Source organism: Neodiprion pinetum, chromosome 2, assembly GCF_021155775.2.
Source record: "Neodiprion pinetum isolate iyNeoPine1 chromosome 2, iyNeoPine1.2, whole genome shotgun sequence".
Lineage (NCBI taxonomy): Eukaryota > Metazoa > Arthropoda > Insecta > Hymenoptera > Diprionidae > Neodiprion > Neodiprion pinetum.
The window spans coordinates 1,319,365-1,339,414 of NC_060233.1; the positions used below are offsets into that span (position 1 = coordinate 1,319,365).

The following is a 20,050-nucleotide window of genomic DNA, read 5'->3' on the forward strand; positions in this document are numbered from 1 at the left end:
TCTTTCAAAGTCATCCTAAAATTGCTGAACAACAATTTTTTCTCCCGATGTATCGTTGCGTTTACGTCACTAACTTCGGCCTAATGAATCGATCTCGATGATAACGTCGCAACCAATTTCTACACGGCTATTTACGAAGCACCTGAAAGAACCAGGAGCACGTTTCGATAGCGTCAAAGTTTACAGGAAAATCCCCGTAGGTACGGGTATTAACCGTAAATCGAGCCTACTTCAGTTTATACCTTGGCTTAAGCCCTAAATCGCATCAACTTCTCTGCTCACGTTCACATTCGTTTTCGTTTTCGTTCTTTGTGGTCCGTCACCATGGATACCTACACCATTAACTCTGCGCGTTGACCTTCAATCCTTCCTTCAATCTTCATTTTACAGGCAATTCAATCGCTGCAAACCAAGTCACTAGATGAATTTACGCCAACGGCCACTGACCGCGGAGTTTTATTCTCCCTGTACTCAGCTCTGGGTCTACCCTTTCTCTCTCTCTCTCTCTATTGCGCACTTCAAGAGATCTCTTTTCGACCATATCCATCGAGTTCAGTAGAATATCGCAGGTAGCACACTTATCCAGAGGCTGACTATCATTCGATTGAAAAAAGTCGACGTTTTGTCGAATTAAAACAATGTCGACGCATTGCTGGCAAAAGATTGACAAAAGGTCGGCTATTTTTTAATGGCCACAATGGCTATAGACCGTCAAAAAACTGGACTTGCAGTTGACATGCGGTATACTTCACGTTTACGAATGTCCTCTGAAATGTCATGTACATAAGGCAATTCGACCGGACCACCCGTTGTCACCTTATTCCACTTCCCACTGGAAAGTCAGGTGAAAACTTTTCGACGTTTTTCAGACAAACGATTGCTTATTCGATCGCATTCATGTGCCGAACGAACGTCAACGTCTGGTGGCAGTCAGACTGACTAATCGCTACCTGATATTCGACGCCAGCTGACCATTAATCCACGTAATTAGCCAACTTGCAAATTATTGCCTTTTTGTGTCGACTGCTCACAGCCAACTGCAAACCTAATAATAGTTGACGTCGGACGTTGCCTTTGCCATGACGTTTCGGAGAATACTCGCGCAGTCTTAGCCAGCGTACGGTGAAGTATGGGCTGATAATATGCCTATTCCCAGTTGACTTGAAATAGTTGTCTCAGAATTTTTGTCGATATTAAGTCAACTAATAGCCAACAGTGTGCTACCTGCGATGGTTTACTAAATTTCGGAAAGTCATAAAGATGCGAGTTAGCCATTTTTTCCAAACATGCTTTGTTACGGTAACGAGACTAACTTCATCCTCATCTTGATTCTACGAAAATATACGTTACACGTATGAAAAAGAAGAAGCAAGCGTAAGAACACGTTGCGGCGCTGCTGAACGTGGCACACTAACTCTCATTCTCTCTCTCCCTCACTCTCTTTTTTCTTTTTTCAGCTTCTTCTCCTGCTGATATAAGAAGATCCGGCGCGTACAAATGAGCGGAAGATTCCTTGGTTTGATTTCCCCGTGGGTCACTTGACGGCGGGTTTTCGACCCGACGCGCCGGTACTTTGCACGAGGCGAGTTTGCTACCCCAGGCCATCCAGCCGAAACCATCGGCTTTCTCGCAGTCGAAAAAACTCCTCATGCATGCATGCGATTGTGTCTCGTACCTACTCGGCTCGGTTTCGTCGGGGCTTCCATATAACCAGACGATCGCAACGCAATGTGACCACGTTTTTTTCTCTAACCATCTCCGGGTCTCCGAGAACTTTTTCGCACTTAATATCGGAGCTACAGGACCAAGGGAGACAAGCAGGTCCTGCACCTACAGACTCCCAAACCTCTGACCAAAGAAATACGATATTGTTCTTGGCCTGTGTGCCGGATGAACTGCAGGGTTGTGGATGAAGCAAGAATTAGCGCGAATGGCCGGATGAACAGCGCCAGGAACCTACGATATCTCATACTGGTTCATGGCGGTTTCAAGCGCCCGGTTTAATATCCAACGAACCGTTGCGGTGGACCACGCTACCTCCATTCTCGGTCATCCACACCCGCCCCATGCTACCTATACCTTTTCTATTATTCATCAAACTGAAAATAATTATTCGACGATAGGTGTAAGTGTGTGACACGTGCATTCGCCTTCAACCATTTTACCAAGTCAGGGATCACAGTGATTATTCAATGTGCCCTCGGAGTGAATGCATTTTTTAAAATATTTTTTCAATGCGGTAAACATTAATTTGAAAATCCACGCTGCAGTGGTTAATCACTGTTGTAACACAGGTATGAAGAAAAATATTTTTTTTTTTTTAGCCGCACGGGATGTTTTTGATAAATATTATTTTTTCGAGTGTGCCGAATCCAACAATTACTTCCATTTTCCTCCGTCACGTACACTATTTTTGCTAAATACAAGGTGTTTGCATAAAAAAAAAAAAGCATAACAGTAATGAAAGACACCATCATTTCATTACAATGAACTAAACAATATTTCTTATAAAATTAAACGAACGATTTCTTTACGAAATGTATTTAACATTCCGTGTTCGTTCGTTTCGCCTACGAAACCTTTTCTTCTTTTCTTTGATACGCCTCCGAAGACGCTTCTGCTTTCCATTTTCCCTTTCCCTGTTTGTGTTTATTCTTGAGTCTCGCTCTAATAGATATTAAATGGAAGTAAGAAATCACCTTTGCATAGGATTTTTCAAACCAAGATTAGAATATCAGATTTCGAATAAAAATCGGGAATTCAACTATAAACGAAACTACAAACACGAGTTGAAGAAAAAACCTGAGGCGATGTAACTTTTTGAGTATATTTCCCGGTTTGAGTGAATAAAAATCTGTAAGAAACAGTATAAAATAAACCTGTGCAGGTTTTTTGGGTGGAGACCTATGCGATCTATAATAACCGAGAAAAGTGGCTGTACGATACTACAAAAGTATAGAAACACTGGTGAACCGAACTGCAAGGGTCAGTTCTATTATACTCGCAACAAGACGTATACCACTTGATTCCAGAACTACGAAGCGGCATCAGGTGTAGCCCAACAGCACTTTTTCGTAAAAGACTCGACTAAAATCTTAGTTAAATGGATTTATACACCTACAGTTTGGCAGGAGTCTGCAAGCTCTGCAGGCTTTTATACCGGTGAGTTTCATACGTGAAAATCGACGATCATGAGGGAACAAAGTTAGCCGGGTGACGTGGCTTTAAACCTTCATGTATTATTCTTTCGCTTCCGCGTGGGTATACGTATGAAACTTGGTGTGTAAGGCCGCAGGATACCAATGGCAGATTAGCCCAGGACTTTTAGAGAGATTCATGATAACAACTTTTAAGCGGCGGCCACGTACGTTTCTGCCTTGTAATAACTTCTTTATCCGGCGTCTATTGTACGCGGGTCGGAAAAAAAATCGCTATTCCCCTTAATTTCATTCCGTATTGCCAATCCGCCCGACAATTTGTTGCAGCCAGTATCTCGTGTCGTATTGCGATGACACTGCACAGATTTCCAATGACCAAACATGTCGCACCTACGCCCGTACACCGGATGGGCACCTAAGGCCCAATCAATCACACATGTATCGAGATGTCACGACGCGGGATTAAGGAAGCAAAGTAGACAGTCGCCGTTTGTCGCACCTCAACCTGATACGCGACGATATATACGATTTCGTTATGACCAAGTCAATATCCTGGCTTTGTGCATCCGCGGTCTTTATATTCTGAATCTTACGGCAGACGCTGGTCTATTGATTCCGCACGTTGTGCAGCGCCGATATCAAGAAGGTGAGTGAATTATTCAGGGCCATATAACTGGTATAACTGCAGTGGGCAATTTCAAACTTTTCAAGTATACCTACTTCACACCTACCAATGTTACACGGAATTCGGTGCAGTTTAATAATTTACCGATGAACTGACGAAGATAACACAGGCCTGCGAATCGTAACTTTTAATTTCCCCTTAAAATGATAATGCTTTTTTTTTTATAGGTATTCAGGTACGATGAATTAAAATACAGCGCTAGTTTTTTTACAGCACATAGAGATTTATTTTTACGCAAACTATGCATATTAACAGATTTTTTTTTTTTTTTAAACTGAATGTTTAGTTGTAAAATGAACGGCGTTGGTTTTAAACAAGACTTACGAGACTAGATAAATCAACTCCTGTTCAATCTTTTTCTACTTGCACTTACGTATTGTTCTAAATGTACCTAAAATCACCACAAACAACAACTGCACTGAGGATAGATGAATATTTAAATGTCAATACTCGGGTTGTATTAAGAAAACAGAAAAAGAAATTTTGCAGAAAATTTGCCTGATCGAATTTTTTCACTATTTTTTTCATAGATTCGTACCTAATATCTACCGATATTACTACTTATTGTCAGTTTCGTCAGGGGGAAACCATCGCAGACTTGTGCGATCTGATCAATTTTGCTCACTTTATATCTGTCTCGTACCTACTCGAGTCGAAATTTAAACCCTACCGTAAGCCTACAGATACCATTTAGAATACTTTTTGGTCCTCACGCCCTATTGAGAACCTTTAGTGAGCTATATTTTTCACCGTTGGACCCCTTGCGGACCTTAACGTCCTATTATAATCTATTCCGGTACTACGTGCGATGCTCGTCTGATATGAGAGCCTGTTTAATGTCTTGAGGTCCTCAAAAAGTACAGCAATAGCGTCTGGATTGGTGATTGTATTATTCTACTTACTCGGAATAATTAGATGCGATAAGGGACCAAGGTTGCCAAAGTGTAATAATTCAAATATTAACGCGTCATCTGTTGCCAAAATAATAAATAATGCCCCAAACCTAAGATTTTACTCACCCTAAGAATTAAATAACGCAATTGAGAATTGTCAGAGTATGAAAAATGAATTTAAATCGCGTTACTCATCATCAAAGTAATGAGTATTTTTTTCATCGAATTTACGGAAGCATTGATCTTAATATTCAATGACTGAAATTATACATTCTGTGGTAAAGGACCCGTAGACGTCTTGAGGATTTAGAGGATACGGAGGACCCGTAGAGGTTTTAAAGATGTCCTACTTTGCACCTGAACGTCGAAGAAACGGAAATATCGGCCAAGTTTATGTCTAGAATAGCTTCTCTTTTTAAAATAAAGTTAATCCTTCACAGGTTTTACTACGTCCTACGAAACGTAGGATTTCCAGGCGTACACGAGGGTCTAAATTTCTACTCGGGTATTTCATACTAATATTATACCTCGTCTCTTGCCTTTTGCAGTGATTTTTGTTTAAAAACGAAGCGACGGCAGATGGCAAAAGCGACCCTTGGAGCAATATGGATGGCGGTGTGGGTGGCAGCCGCGATCGCAGCCTCCCTCAGAGATGTATCTGTCGTATTACCTGGGCGTGAATTTTTCAAGGGGCTACCTGAAGATGGTAAGTCGCCGAGCAAACGTAATGAAATAAAGAAAATTTGTTATTTTGTTAAGTAAGTGACGGCCACGCGGGTCGTTGAAAGGTGTAACATAATATCATCCGTCACGTGCAGAACAACCGGACTATCTAACTTTTGAACTAAGCCGCGGATACACGGAAAAATTTATGGAAAAGAAAGGAAACATGTTATTCCGCGATGAGGAATTGGTGATAAACTTTCCGGACGACCTCGGCATTCCGGATGGACTAGTACAAAAGTTTGAGGTAATTTATATATATATACTATTCGGATGTAAGTATCCTGCGGTGAATGATTAACAATTAAACATTCATCTAAAATCATTTATGCGCGTGAATATGTTGCAAGACTTTGTAGAAAGTTTAAAAGAATTATTCATACCCGCGTTGGAGTATATTTAATGTATCCGCAGCTTGCTGCACGTATACAAAAGTGTACATCAATGCGATTTGTTGATCAAACGTTGACTAGTTGACTTTTTTGGATAATTTATAGCAGGTGGATTCATTGATTCTCTTCACCCGTACAGTATAAAATTGTAAATTGCATAGCTTGGTCAGTCGTATAATCCCATTCCCCAATGGGAATCAACTTGTGATATAAAAGTACCACAACTTCCTCATCGAACAGACATCCTCCTAACGTTGCACATCGTCGTCATGTATGCCAATCCAAATTAGTATCACGAGACCAAAGCCTAACGAATCTTTCGTGTCGCGGATAAAAGTCGAGATAAGACGTGATCAGACAGCTTAATTATTGTGTATTATATTTCATTAAGAATAATCTTTGCCGTAAACGAGAAAGACAAATCATACAATCCGTACACACAACTACATACGTGTACCTATAATTATATCTATCTTGGAATAAAATCAACAAAATCAGGTGTAGAGGGATTTTTGTCTATTGAAAACAAATATTTTGTTTTCTTTTAAACTTGTATGTTTATTTTTTTTTTTTTTTCCTTATTTATTATTTATTCAACCCGCAGTGAGTTCTTTTTTTTTTCAAATAACAATTTGTATCAAGTTGAATATTTTCATCTCGTGCACAGCAAGCAAGTACAAGGTTCTGCTTCATAATCAACTCTACCTTCAATCATGTTTCAGGCTCTGGAGGTGCCGCAAAATTTCACGGAAAATTTGTACGACCTGGTTAAAACGGAGTTCAATCTTGACGAGCCGAGCATCCGTACTTTGATTCTGTCCCGTAGTGTGTGTTTGGTGAACGGGGTATGCATCGATCTCGACGACATAGGTTCGTTGTGTTGTCCATTTTGATTTTGATTAATCCTGATCCTTGAAGTCGTTGTACGAAGTTTTCTTTAGAACCTCCGTGACTACTTATAATACATAGAGTACTTATTATATACATATGATTACGTTTTCTCGTTGGATCAATGCATTCCACCGCAAAAACAACGCTTCTAATGGGATCCAACATGCCGGCGTGCCTGACTAACATACGGCAATAATAAATAGGTGATGATATTATATTTTCATGATCAAATGTCTTGATCGTATTCTGTTAAATCAAGTTAATACAAGGTAGAAAATCCAAAGAACATCTCTAATTTTATCATTGAATAAGATTTTTTCACAACAATATATGTGCTGCTATCAGAAATCATATTCTCATATGTTGGATCCCAATACTTAGTTCGTAAAATTGATCAAATATATTATTATGTATAATTTAAGATGAAATTATTACACAGTATAAGAATGATTTATGAGCTAGAGTTTACGCTTGTACTGGAATTAAATGTCTTTAATGAAAATTAAATTAATCATCTGAACAATAAACGATATTATATTTATACGTATACATACCTCGTTTTATAAATATATACTTTTCCGTATTACGCGACCGGGATAAATTAAAATGATAATAGATCTGGAAAAAAACGAAGGCAATACGGTTGCCTGTTTTTTAAGTTCCTTCACCATTCGCCATTCACAATTCTTTTGCTTTTTGATGTACAGGAAACATTGTATCTATATTTGCGCTAAAATATTATCCCATCGGTTTCCTAGTCGTTTATTGAATCAGTCTTCAACAATGTCAATTATATACTACGTGGTTCGTATTTACGTATGCACGCATGTGAACTGTTCATTGAAAATAATATATATAGTATGTATACATATAAACAACTACAACAAACAATTAATCATAGCAATAAATGTTAAGGATTATGTGATAACGTAACGTGATATGTAGCACACACAGTGATTTGTATCAAAGACAGTCTCAAGACACTAATCGGCCTCATCTAACTTTTAAAATTTTCAATCCGCTAACAGATATGTTTTATTTCCCCCCCCCATTCGTTTCCGTTTTCAATTTGATTCATTTTCTTCCTCATATTCCGTTTTACACAGTAAGCATTTACAAATATACATAAATGGAACAACATTGAATATACGCACGTCATGATAGAATAGGTGCGCAACTTACAATGATAAAGTGAATAAAATCGCAAAACTTTTCATAATATAATAATAGTAACAATAATAATAATAATAATAATAATAATAATAATAGTAATAATTATGTAGTACCAATAAACGATAAACCTATGTGTCATGTTAGTTTTTTTTTTTTGGGCAAGGTCACCTGCAACATTTGTCATCAGGCTGTACATTATTGCTAAAATACCTATATTGTATAACATATATACGTATAATACAAATCAATATACAATATAGATTAATAGTGAAGTAGAAGCTGTGGAGTAGTAACACCGCATTTATAACGTGTACGCCTAAATTTGCATGTATATGTAACAATCGCATAGAACATTGCGGTCGCAGTGTTTCAAGCTTGAAGATATATATATATATATTTTTCTTTTTTGTTCATTATAATGTATTGTGTATCTTTTACCTTGTACTCAATTTTCTTAAAAGACAATTTTGCAGTTCAAGAGTCATATTTAAAAAGTTATCATAAAAATTACAGATTGTTAAATATACGCATTGATGATTATTTATCTAACGTTTTGAAAAACAATGCCAGAGCTGCCGATTGGTCACACTGCGACAATCTCATACTGAAACGAAAATAGGCGTGAGCTATTCTTTATTTAGTTAATAAAATATTTTATCTGACATGAAATAGCGTATTACGAATGTGATTCAAATCTCCACTAATTGCTTGAATTTAATTATGGTGAAAAATATGAGTCAAGCTATCAGCGTTTGATACAGTAAATTTCTCATTTTATCAATCAAAAAGCTGCTCGAAGAATATACAGTGCAGTTACCATTTATGCGATAAAAATTTCTACAATAAAGCGGACAACAGTTTCGCATTCCACGGAAATGGCAATTCAATTTTTTTTTTTATTTTTACGGACTAGTAAAAGTTAAAACACTTTGGCAACTTGGTTTGCAGCTAGCGGGCTTTTACGATTATTTTGAAAATAGTTGTGTATCGATTTATTTTTATATAATGTAAGAATATCGCAGCAGGTCAGCGGATTTAAAAATGATTATCACGTTTACGATATATTTCTCACAACGCAAAGTGTACAGAGTACGGTTGCACAGGAAGCAAAGTAGAAAAAACAAAGTGAAATCAACAAACACAATAAATTTCTCCTATACAACTTGGCAATATACTAAAGCTGCAACTAACTGCACTAACATCTAATTTACACGTAAAATTAATTTAATCTTAACAGCAACAGTCAAAACATACGCTTTCAACATGTACGATTCGTGCAGATCTTCATACGTACCATCGGATATGTCGACGAGTATCATTCTTCCCTATAATATCTATTATAATATTAGGAATATAACACTGTACACAATATTGCTTTCAGCTCATCATCCCTATACGCGTACATTTGTATGTGTAGAACCGACGGTAAATTATTAATAACGAAACCAATGATTAGTAAAATATTGATAATTATTTTTAGTCCGTAGGATACGTTTAAAAATTTGCAAATAATGCAATTCGGTAATTATTTCCCCATCCAGCTCTCTCTCTCTCTCTCCCTCTGAACGGGCACAAAGCTTTATATTGTGACAAAAATAGCTATTGGCGACTTTTAATGAAGTTTTCTATCCAGTGGTATTATGTATGTAGTATAATAGATTTTATCTATGTTGTTATAAAATCGGAAAATATACGTATTGTGTATGTGACTAAACAACATCGTCGATATGAGTTATGTCGGAAGTATAGTGGGACGAAAATTTATCGAGTAAAATTCCGCAAGTTTCATGTAATTCGTGAGCATGAAAAAACTGCGGCGTTGAGTTTCCACCGATATAAAACATCTTGCGTAAATGAACTAAAGAAAAATAAAGACTTCATTCGAACGACATGAGATTGGCGGGTATTGGTTTTCTATCAGTCGCGCCACGCGCTGTGGCTCGTAATTCTCTCAGCCATTGCTCGGCCGCCTCGGTTGACCCTGCGCGGAATTTGTAGACGTTACCTAAATGATTGAGCCAATCCATGAATATGAATTTTGTCGAATAAATGTACATATTGCTTCAACGCACAAACTTTCGAATTATTCTCACCTTTGTTAGGGTCTGTTAGTAAAAATGCATCCGTATGTAAGGAACTATCCAATGGTTCGACTATCCATCCCAAAATCGACACCATTTTGTATGGTTCACGCTTAAAATCAGACCTGTCGCTTCTGAAATGAATGAATTCATTAGAGTACTATTTAATCAGCAATAATTTGCTTCTTTTCATTATCAAGTTAGGGCTCTAGGTTCCGAAAGCATTGGAATAACAGAGACCGAGGTAATGCTGACCCTTTGAAACACTTTGGCGAAAAGTAGACGATGGACGATGCCCATACTTGTACCCAATATTTTTGCCACGTTGTAACAGCAGGCTTACGACCATCTCGCAAAATAACTTTACGTCGTAGTGAGCCCTGCAGACCACAACGAGGTTCTTTGGACCCGCTCAACTCGTGCGGTGATAAAGCCAATGAACTGTAATTTTATTCAAAACAATTAACGTAGATTTTGAATGACGTATCCGGACATCATTGGAAATGTTGAAACATTAGTTCATTGAATTAATGTCAGTACCTTGTTCTTGAAAGTAAACTACAGTCATCATCCAAAGCATCTGCCGGTGAACTCGGTGAGCTTTCTTCTAAATCTACCACTTGCGGATGCAAATTTGGCTCCTCTAGTACAGAATCGTCGAGGAGATGTCTCACGGTTAATTGACTTGGTTCTAATGGCACCGCTGAACTCTTTCCGAAAATACTGTAACATTTCCATGAATTATAATCTTTAAATTTTTATCGCAGATATATTTTTGTTTAATGACACGAACATGCACCTTTGACATTCAAGTGTAAAACTAATCCATTGCATTGTGTTTATACATTTCAAAACAGTACATTTTTTTCTCTTGCATCATTTTCTTTAGTACCATCTATCATTGAATTTAGAGAGAGAAGAATCCTTATTCAGAGATTAGTTCTTTTAATTTACAAAAATTTTTTTCCAATCCATCCTTTAACATTGGTTGTCATTGTCCTCCAATGAGGTTTATTTTGCTCAAAATGTCTCTGAGTAAGATTTCTTCAACTGTTTCACGAGTGTTGAATTTCCTCATGAAATTCAACTTTTATTAATGAACATCGTCTACACACACTTCGGACTATACAGTAATTACGAGGACAATCCATCGGCAACTGCGCTAATCATTATCATTTTCACGCGTAAATTTAAATGGTGTCATAGTTTAATTCAAGTTGAAATTTTTCAGACACAGAATTCCTACACAGAACAACCGAACGAGTCGTAACATAATGTACATCACATGCAAAGCTAAATAAATAAGACGAAAGAATACAAAACGAACATAGCCATTAAGTAAGTGATAGAAGAAAAGTAAAAAACGAAAAGCAAACATGTGATAAGCTTAAGTTGTAATGTTCGCACAGTTCACATTATACGCAGATCCTATGCAAGGCACTGGGACTCACCCAGCGGATACCAAGCTAGGCCCCATTCGTCCTCCTTGTTTGTGGAAGTTGCGTGGAAGACTCGTGCTACGGAATCTATTCAATCAATTACATTGATATACAAGAGCTAATACATATTGTTATTCCGAGACTTATTCCTATCAAGTAAGACAACGAATAACAGAATCAGCATCCTGGTGTGTAACGGAACTGTACATTGATAAATTATATAAATCGTCTTTATTAATGAGTGCGGTGAGTTGATAGAATGCGATTCAGATGTAATGGTGAAACATGTAAAACGTAAAAAAAACCTCATAGCGACTTTGAGCGAGGTGATTCGATTATTGGCTAAATTGCAAATTACCAAATTGGATGCTTATGCTAGAACGATACCCCATGACGAGTTTTAGAAATATTATAAAAACTTTCAACAGCACAATGTATAATTCACACACCGAATATGTGGGTGTGATTATATTCGTACAACAGGTTCGTACTTTGGGGTAATACTCACTTTGTACCAAGACTCCTACACTTCCTATGACCAGGGACAAATTTATTTGCAGCTGAAGCTGCATGTAGTCTTAAGGATCCTGCGCATCCTCTGGCTGGTGATAGAGAAAGCGCTGCAACAGCGGCGGCAACATCACCAACGGATTCTTTGCTACTGCTAGACGATGGCGCTGGTGAATTTGGCTCGAGTTTCATAGACAATCTGTGATAATGAGAGATATTATGCAGCGAAGCAAAGCAAGTGGAGTAGAAAGGATTGTATGGCCGAACTTACTTGTAATGATCGTCTTCAAGAAATTTCTGCAATTCTTCAATGTAACGAACGCTGTTCAAGTATCGCTGGACCTCTGGCAAGACTGCAATGCCTGGATATTCACTTGCTTGAAATGTTTCTACTCTACTTAGCACGTTGTTCATTTTCAGTGTTCTTTGATGATTGTCATTATTCTGAAAATCAAGACAGATTTACGCGTGATGCTTGAAGAGATTTGTTAAAAAGTAACGTGAATTCATTGTTACCTTTGATGCGGGATGAGCCATATCGATGTAAACGAGGTCGGTCAGGAATAAGCCCAGGTAAGGAATGCATGGTAGTTTAAGAGAATCTATGTGCTCTCTGAGATTCGTCCAATTATTTTTATCGCTGAAAACTTCGGCCAGTTTGTCAAATGTCGTTTTGTCTCTTTTTGATAGGCAGGCCCAAGTTTTACTTAATCTAAAATTTGATAAAATTATGCTAAAAACTCACCAGAATTATCGAAAAACACACAAATGACAAGGGCTAACAGTATTCGTATTATCTTATAGCTTTCGATAATCAACAAATTATTGCCAGACTTTTTACATTTCACGAAATTATTTTATTTTTATAATGATAATAGGCATCAATTTCATATATGTTATTATTTTTAAGGCTCACCTGTATATGGAAGCACTTTGCAATCCGGAGATGACAGCGAATAGAGAATGAAGGTTGTTTAGGTCGTACAACTTTTTAGCAACACGTATAAAATGTACTAAAATTTCAGAACGTTGCTTAGGCGTAGGTGCGTTCAAAATCTCTTGGACAGTCCAAAAACTGACCTGTTGAAAATGTAATTGTATTGTAATAATTAATGCAATAGAAACTAATTTTTAAACTGCACTGAGCGCAAGATATCCAAATTCAACAAATTCGATTGAATAATGGAATTAGCAATGACCTACATGATTGAATCTTCGGGTGAAGCCAACTACATTCGGTGCTACGATTAGTTTGTTCTTCTTGTTCCATGAGCAACTCGACAACTCTTCTGGTCGAATCGATCTGAACGCACTCAAGTCTAAAAGCGTCAGCTGAGTAGCCAAATCCTCCGGTTGTACATTCGTCGCAACTGTAACGTTGGCCACAGGTGAGTTGCTGTTGCATCGTCCAGGTAGAGAATTAGATTTACATGCCACTGAACTTCTAAAAACATTTTGTCTATATAACAACAATGGTTGTAACGCTCGGATGTTTTCGAGGCAGATCAGTCAAAGCAATCATTTAGGCAGGCAGAGTAAGAATAGTGCAAGTGGAATAAAAATATGGAAACGACATAAGTGGGAAAAACCAGTCTGTTAATGTACGAAAATCCAAACCGCAAAAATGATTTAAACGTTATATTTTACCTAAGTTACAATGAACAGTGAACAAACCCATAATTATCGTAGCAACTTTGTACTGTAGGTGGAGTCAGCTCTGAATACTTTCTGTACGGCTTGGGCTTTTCTCGATGCTCCTTACGATCCTTGTGTACTTTGTCTCTTTGGTCCTTGTCACAAGGCAAGAGAGGACCACTAGGAGAACTAGTATCCCCGATAAATGATTTATCCTGACAATCCAGAGGCCCGCACTTCAGACAAGTAAGAAATTCAAAAAAGAGGTGTTATTAGCCAACGCACACACATTGTCAAATCATATTACGTTAGAAGCAAAATGTTTCCGTACAAGTTACAAAATTCAACAAAATAAGTGAGAACACATACGAATATAGAAAACAACAAATCAAGGTGCACCAATTTTCCTGCAGCTCTTTCTGACCCATTTAATGGCTGATCAAATAAAACGTACGATTATTACAGTTAATAAATGAGTACGGTTCTTCAAATAATTGGATTTACTTGCCTCGGAGATTCGCAGAGCAGCAACGGAGTCGTTGGATAAATCGCGGGGCATAGAGGTATAACGCATGTCAGCCATGAGGCGACACTGCTTAAAGGACACATTACACCTCTCGTCTATCTCCTAGATGTAGCCTAGCCACATCCATTCATTCCTGACTCTGAAATACAACCAGTGAGAAATGGCAAACGCAAGTGACGTAAACTGGAATAAAAAGCAAGCGTGAGTAATCTTGATGCAATGTATCTGTATCTATAGTAAGCAGACAGTGATAAGTGTTCGATAAAAGAATCCTAGACATTTCGTGCGCTGGTTGAATTCTCTGGTAATAGATGAGCAATCTTATCACGGTAATATTTACCATTCAATGAATTACGTCAATAATTAAATTTCCAGGAAAGAGAGATTAAGCTTTCGGATGGCAGGCTCTTGGATGACTCTGATCTTAAATTACATTAAAGTGGATGTAATTATCGTCCGTGCAATGTCTTATTGGGCACGTATCTTGGCTGCTCGAGTTCGGGACAATCGACTGAATAATACTACAGCCGTAATTATATTCGTTATTGATAAAGTGGATACGTACGCACGTAAAGTTGATTAAACGAATCAAAGTTGCGTACGCTCTCGCACACGTCAAACACACTCAACCACCCAAGAAGGTTACAAACCGAAATATATTTAATTGACATCAAATTGAGGCAGTGGGATACTTCGAACAATTGCGTTAGGCTATCACGCGGTGCTAAGGTATAACTTATTTATTATTTCTATACATACTTGTTATTTTTAGTTCGCTAGGTGGATAAACATTTTTACCGAGGGGGAAAAAAATATAATAACTTGCAAATAAGCTTTTCATAAGTCGATCTTGTGTCATGCGATGTTGTGTAGATGGTCAACCCTGTTGCAATAACAAACCCAAGCAATCGTTTGGGTGCTATTCATTGCAGCGACATCGCCATCTCATTGGCTATGACGTTGACTGGAGAATCTAAAAACAGCTGCCCTAATGGGCTTTAGTGTGACATCCGAAAATCGTCGTGCGCTTGCGTTCCCTAAGATGTTCCAACGGTAGAGTTGAGAACTTATCGCAGAAAATCAGAGTTACCGATTTCGACATGACGCTGGCTGCATTCACCTTCCGAGCGTTGCCTGAAGATATATTCTTCACTGAACGTTCCGAGTAGCACGGTCTTCGCAATTGTAAACAACAAGTGAAACAAGGTCCGCCATCATCAGGTCGGTGTATGCAGGATCCGAATGATTCGTGTATCGCAGGTTGCAGAAATGCGATGCGTCAGGCGGTTGTTTTTTCCCCACTTCTGATAAAAATTGTTTATTGGAATAGAATGATGAAACGGTAATAAAAATTAACCTGGTATTTATTTCGCGTACTTATGTCATGAGTGAAAGATGACTACATGGGGTATTTTGACGTGACTAACATACGTGTCCGGTCTTTTCATTTCCGAATTGCGGTGAATTATAAATGCGTCACAACACCTGATGTGATTGATTTCAACACATCTAAGGTGACACTAACAATCCTCGACTGAAAATTCATACTTAATTGCTCATGGAAAATGCCAGTACCACAGTTCACCCAGCATCGCATGTCACATACTTGTAATCTCGATAAGTTACAAATAAAATCTCACCAGTTTGTTCGATAGGCTAAATAGAGTGAACCGTTGAGTTTCGATGAATTCAAGAATGAATAGGAAGGTGGTGCTATCTTACAATTAGTGCTAATACGTTGCGAGCAACGGATCAAGAGTTACGGCCCATAACGATACACGTATTTTTGGACATTTATCAGCAGGTGCTTTTTCCTTCGTAACTTCTCTCCTGTTGATCCCACGCTGTTTTCGCTGCGTTTTCTGAGTTCCTGGGGGTCCAAATGGTCAGGAAAGGGTCATTGAAATCGAATCTGGGACCAAAAATTTTTCGGCTAAAAAGAAAGCAAGGCTAACCCCTTTGCATTTTTGGCGAAAATTTTCGCGATTTTGAAAAGTGCTGGAATAAATTCTTTCATGCACCATTCCGACGTAATTTTGCGAGAGAAATCGATTGGGCGCAGTCCCAATACGCTGCGATCAACGCATCAAAAGTTACAGCCGAAAAACGAGAACCTGTGTTTTCGACATTTTCCAGCAGGTGCTTTTTCCTCCGTAACTTCTCTCCTGTTGATCCCACGCTGTTTTCGCTGCGTTTTCTGAGTTCCTGGGGGTCCGAATGGTCAGGAAAGGGTCATTGAAATCGAATCTGGGACCAAAAATTTTTCGGCTAAAAAAAAAGCAAGGCTACCCCCTTTGCATTTATGGCGAAAATTTTCGCGATTTTGAAAAGTGCTGGAATAAATTCTTTCATGCACCATTCCGACGTAATTTTGCGAGAGAAATCGATTGGGCGCAGTCCCAATACGCTGCGATTAACGCATCAAAAGTTACAGCCGAAAAACGAGAACCTGTGTTTTCGACATTTTCCAGCAGGTGCTTTTTCCTCCGTAACTTCTCTCCTGTTGATCCCACGCTGTTTTCGCTGCGTTTTCTGAGTTCCTGGGGGTCCAAATGGTCAGGAAAGGGTCATTGAAATCGAATCTGGGACCAAAAATTTTTCGGCTAAAAAATAAGCAAGGCTAACCCCTTTGCATTTTTGGCGAAAATTTTCGCGATTTTGAAAAGTGCTGGAATAAATTCTTTCATGCACCATTCCGACGTAATTTTGCGAGAGAAATCGATTGAGCGCAGTCCCAATACGCTGCGATCAACGCATCAAAAGTTACAGCTGAAAAACGAGAACCTGTGTTTTCGACATTTTTGAGCAGGTGCATTTTCCTCCGTAACTTCTCTCCTGTTGATCCCACGCCGTTTTCGCTGCGTTTTCTGAGTTCCTGGGGGTCCAAATGGTCAGGAAAGGGTCATTGAAATTGAATCTGGGACCAAAAATTTTTCGGCTAAAAAAAAAGCAAGGCTAACCCCTTTGCATTTTTGGCGAAAATTTTCGCGATTTTGAAAAGTGCTGGAATAAATTCTTTCATGCACCATTCCGACGTAATTTTGCGAGAGAAATCGATTGGGCGCAGTCCCAACACGTTGCGATCAACGCATCAAAAGTTACAGCCGAAAAACGAGAACCTGTGTTTTCGACATTTTCCAGCAGGTGCTTTTTCCTCCGTAACTTCTCTCCTGTTGATCCCACGCTGTTTTCGCTGCGTTTTCTGATTTCCTGGGGGTCCAAATGGTCAGAAAGGGTCATTGAAATCGAATCTGGGACCAAAAATTTTTCGGCTAAAAAATAAGCAAGACTAACCCCTTTGCATTTTTGGCGAAAATTTTCGCGATTTTGAAAAGTGCTGGAATAAATTCTTTGATGCACCATATCGACGTAATTTTGCGAGGGGAATCGATTGGGTGCAGTCCGAAAACGCTACGAGCAACGTGTCAAGAGTTACTGCCGAAAAAAGAAAGATTTCTTTCCTAATTTCTGCTTTTGATCCTCACGTTCTTCGTGTCTTTTCTCCGTTTCTGCGGGTCTAATTAGTCCGTAAAGGGTCAAGGATATCGATTCTGAAACTGAAAATTTTCAAGTCTATACATCTTCAGTCAACGTCCATAACGCATGGCTCATTGGTTCGTATATCGTACAAACCGTCAGAATAATTTAGAGGGCGCTAGCTTACTACGCGCTGTATAAGACTCATAAGACTGACTGCACACTGCACAGCGCAGATCGGATTTATTTCCATTCACGTAGTTTGAGCGGACAGTAGAGCCGGTAGTTTCCATTGACAGTACGTGCGTAGGACACGTACAGTACGTATATACACGAAAATTTCACGACTATTACCAGGCATAATTTTTTACAGCTTCTCAAATTTTCGCAGGGTCTGACGAAAAAAGAAGAAAAGTACTGAATATAACAATGGCTGATTACGACCAAATTTACGATCTAGTTCTTAAATTAGTTAAAGAAGGAGGTGCTGTAAGTAACAAATGTTCATAATACGTAATCTAATTATAAGCTTTAGGAAATACTTACGTATAAACATCGATTAGACTGGACAAGTGATGGAATGACTGATATGAAATATAGACTAAGACACTAAGATCCTACCCATATAGTACTGTCTAATTAAATATAAAAGAAATTGTGAAATGTTGCAATACATTTGCAATCTTGGATTATTATATCATTGACAATTTCATTTTTGTTCAAACATTACCTCTACAGCTTGTAAAAGAGACCATCTCTCGACCAAAAAATGTTGAAGTCAAGTCTTGCGATGTTGATTTAGTAACTGAAACAGACAAACAAGTTGAGAAGTTGTTGATGGATGGTATTTCTTCCAAATTTCCCGACCACAGGTAATTGCAATATATATTGTAATTTATAATCAAGAATTGCTGCAAGGTGGTATTTAGACCTTTAGTATACTCATAGATTCATTGGCGAAGAAACAACAGCATCTGGAGTAAAAGTAGAACTGACAGATTCTCCAACATGGATCATAGATCCAGTCGATGGAACAATGAACTTCGTTCATGGATTTCCTCACACATGTATCTCAATTGCACTAGTAGACAAGAAGATTCCCCAAATTGGAATGGTATACAATCCAGTCATGGAGCAACTTTTTACCGCACGGAAAGGAAAAGGAGCATTTCTAAATGGCAAACCAATTCATGTGTCCGATGTGAAAGGTAAGCCTTACCAAAAAATATCGCTGACTGTACAATTATCTTTCCCAGCTTGAATCAACAACTAAATTTTTTTCACAAAACACGTTTCAGAAATGAAAAAAGCCATTCTTATGTTTGAAATGGGTACTAGTCGTGATCCAGCCAAAATGAAAATTGTCATGGAAAATTTAGCTATTCTAGCACCTCTCATTCATGGGTATGTACTGCAAAGCACCAGCAAACTTGACTCAAATGATGAATATATTTATGTTTACTGAACACTTGAATGGAATTTTTATAGAACACGAGCTTTGGGCTCTGCTGCGCTAAACATGTGCATGGTAGCCCTCGGTGGTGCTGATTGTAATTTTGAATATGGAATTCATGCTTGGGATATCGCAGCTGGTGATATTATTGTCCGAGAGGCTGGAGGTGTTTGCATCGATCCGAGTGGTAAGAGTGGCGCAAATTTCTCAATTTTGCATCATTTAATCCTGATTTAAACAACTATTGTTCACATATTGTTTGTGGTTTTAATATTGTTTGATGATATTTAGGAGGGCCATTCGACGTGCTGAGCAGACGAGTATTGTGCGCATCGACGCAAGAATTAGCCGATGAAGTAACTAAAGTATTAGTACAGTATTATCCGGAACGAGATTAACGACAAACTGAGCGATCGCTCAGTTAGATAATATTCGTGTCTTTCTCATAGATCTGTAATTTATTTTCGTCACAAAGTGGTGTAACATTTCGATACCAAATCAAAACTGGTTCTATGATATTTGTTACCACAAAAATAGCCACATTACAACAAATAAATTCCAATTGATATTCCAATTCTGAGATGCAATTTGCGTCACTTTTTTATTGCATTTAGGTACCACACAAGTACCGATAGTTCACTACTACTGAAATATAGTTAGTCCCAGTTTGGTATCCTAATTTTTGTAACTTTGACTTAGGAGAAACGATGTAATGTCCGATTCAGATAGATTGCATAATCCTGTATAAGTAGAAAAAGAAGTGAATTACTTGCTACCTGAGAATGTTTTCCTAGTTGAAACTAGGCAATTAAAATGTGCGAGTGCGGTAGTACGAAGGGCAATACCCTGTTTAAGATTAGGAAACAAAGATACCACATACTTTACCAGAGATATATGTATTTTAAATTATTCTTCCAATAACTATCATTATACCTCATATAAGTAAAATGTAACTGGTACTTCGAAATAAAAATGGATCATTGGTATGAAGCAATCATTACAATCTTTCATTTT

General features: G+C 38.2%; 3 protein-coding genes across 10 annotated transcripts; 2 read left to right on the forward strand and 1 right to left on the reverse strand.

Annotated features, from left to right (window-relative positions):
* Window positions 1-3,644: 3,644 nt before the first annotated feature.
* Window positions 3,645-8,633, forward strand: LOC124211388 (uncharacterized). Its single transcript, XM_046610401.2, has 4 exons — window positions 3,645-3,804; window positions 5,285-5,442; window positions 5,555-5,706; window positions 6,574-8,633. Exons 2-4 carry the CDS (start codon window positions 5,316-5,318, stop codon window positions 6,742-6,744), a joined length of 450 nt encoding a protein of 149 aa, XP_046466357.1. The 5' UTR covers window positions 3,645-3,804; window positions 5,285-5,315; the 3' UTR covers window positions 6,745-8,633.
* On the reverse strand, window positions 7,786-14,982 carry LOC124211385 (Ral GEF with PH domain and SH3 binding motif). 8 transcript variants are annotated; one of them, XM_069133992.1, is made up of 14 exons: window positions 14,672-14,829; window positions 14,447-14,529; window positions 14,089-14,245; window positions 13,620-13,816; window positions 13,149-13,389; window positions 12,862-13,025; window positions 12,462-12,657; window positions 12,217-12,389; window positions 11,944-12,144; window positions 11,448-11,522; window positions 10,537-10,719; window positions 10,252-10,437; window positions 10,009-10,130; window positions 7,786-9,920 (listed from the first exon to the last, which is right to left on the reverse strand). In XM_069133992.1, the coding sequence occupies exons 3-14, from the start codon at window positions 14,161-14,163 to the stop codon at window positions 9,793-9,795; spliced, it is 1,941 nt and encodes a 646-aa protein (XP_068990093.1). In that variant the 5' UTR covers window positions 14,164-14,245; window positions 14,447-14,529; window positions 14,672-14,829; the 3' UTR covers window positions 7,786-9,792. The 8 variants fall into 8 exon arrangements, with proteins under 8 accessions (XP_068990093.1, XP_068990094.1, XP_046466348.1 ...); XM_069133993.1 differs by lacking the exons at window positions 14,447-14,529; window positions 14,672-14,829 and adding an exon at window positions 14,866-14,982 and having other exon boundaries at window positions 13,149-13,386; XM_046610392.2 differs by lacking the exons at window positions 14,447-14,529; window positions 14,672-14,829 and adding an exon at window positions 14,866-14,982.
* A 2,779-nt stretch (window positions 14,983-17,761) lies between these two features.
* LOC124212947 (inositol monophosphatase 1) lies at window positions 17,762-20,030 on the forward strand. The gene is made up of 7 exons (XM_046613632.1): window positions 17,762-17,903; window positions 17,975-18,072; window positions 18,322-18,455; window positions 18,532-18,791; window positions 18,882-18,987; window positions 19,072-19,223; window positions 19,328-20,030. Exons 2-7 carry the CDS (start codon window positions 18,013-18,015, stop codon window positions 19,432-19,434), a joined length of 819 nt encoding a protein of 272 aa, XP_046469588.1. The 5' UTR covers window positions 17,762-17,903; window positions 17,975-18,012; the 3' UTR covers window positions 19,435-20,030.
* Window positions 20,031-20,050: the final 20 nt, after the last annotated feature.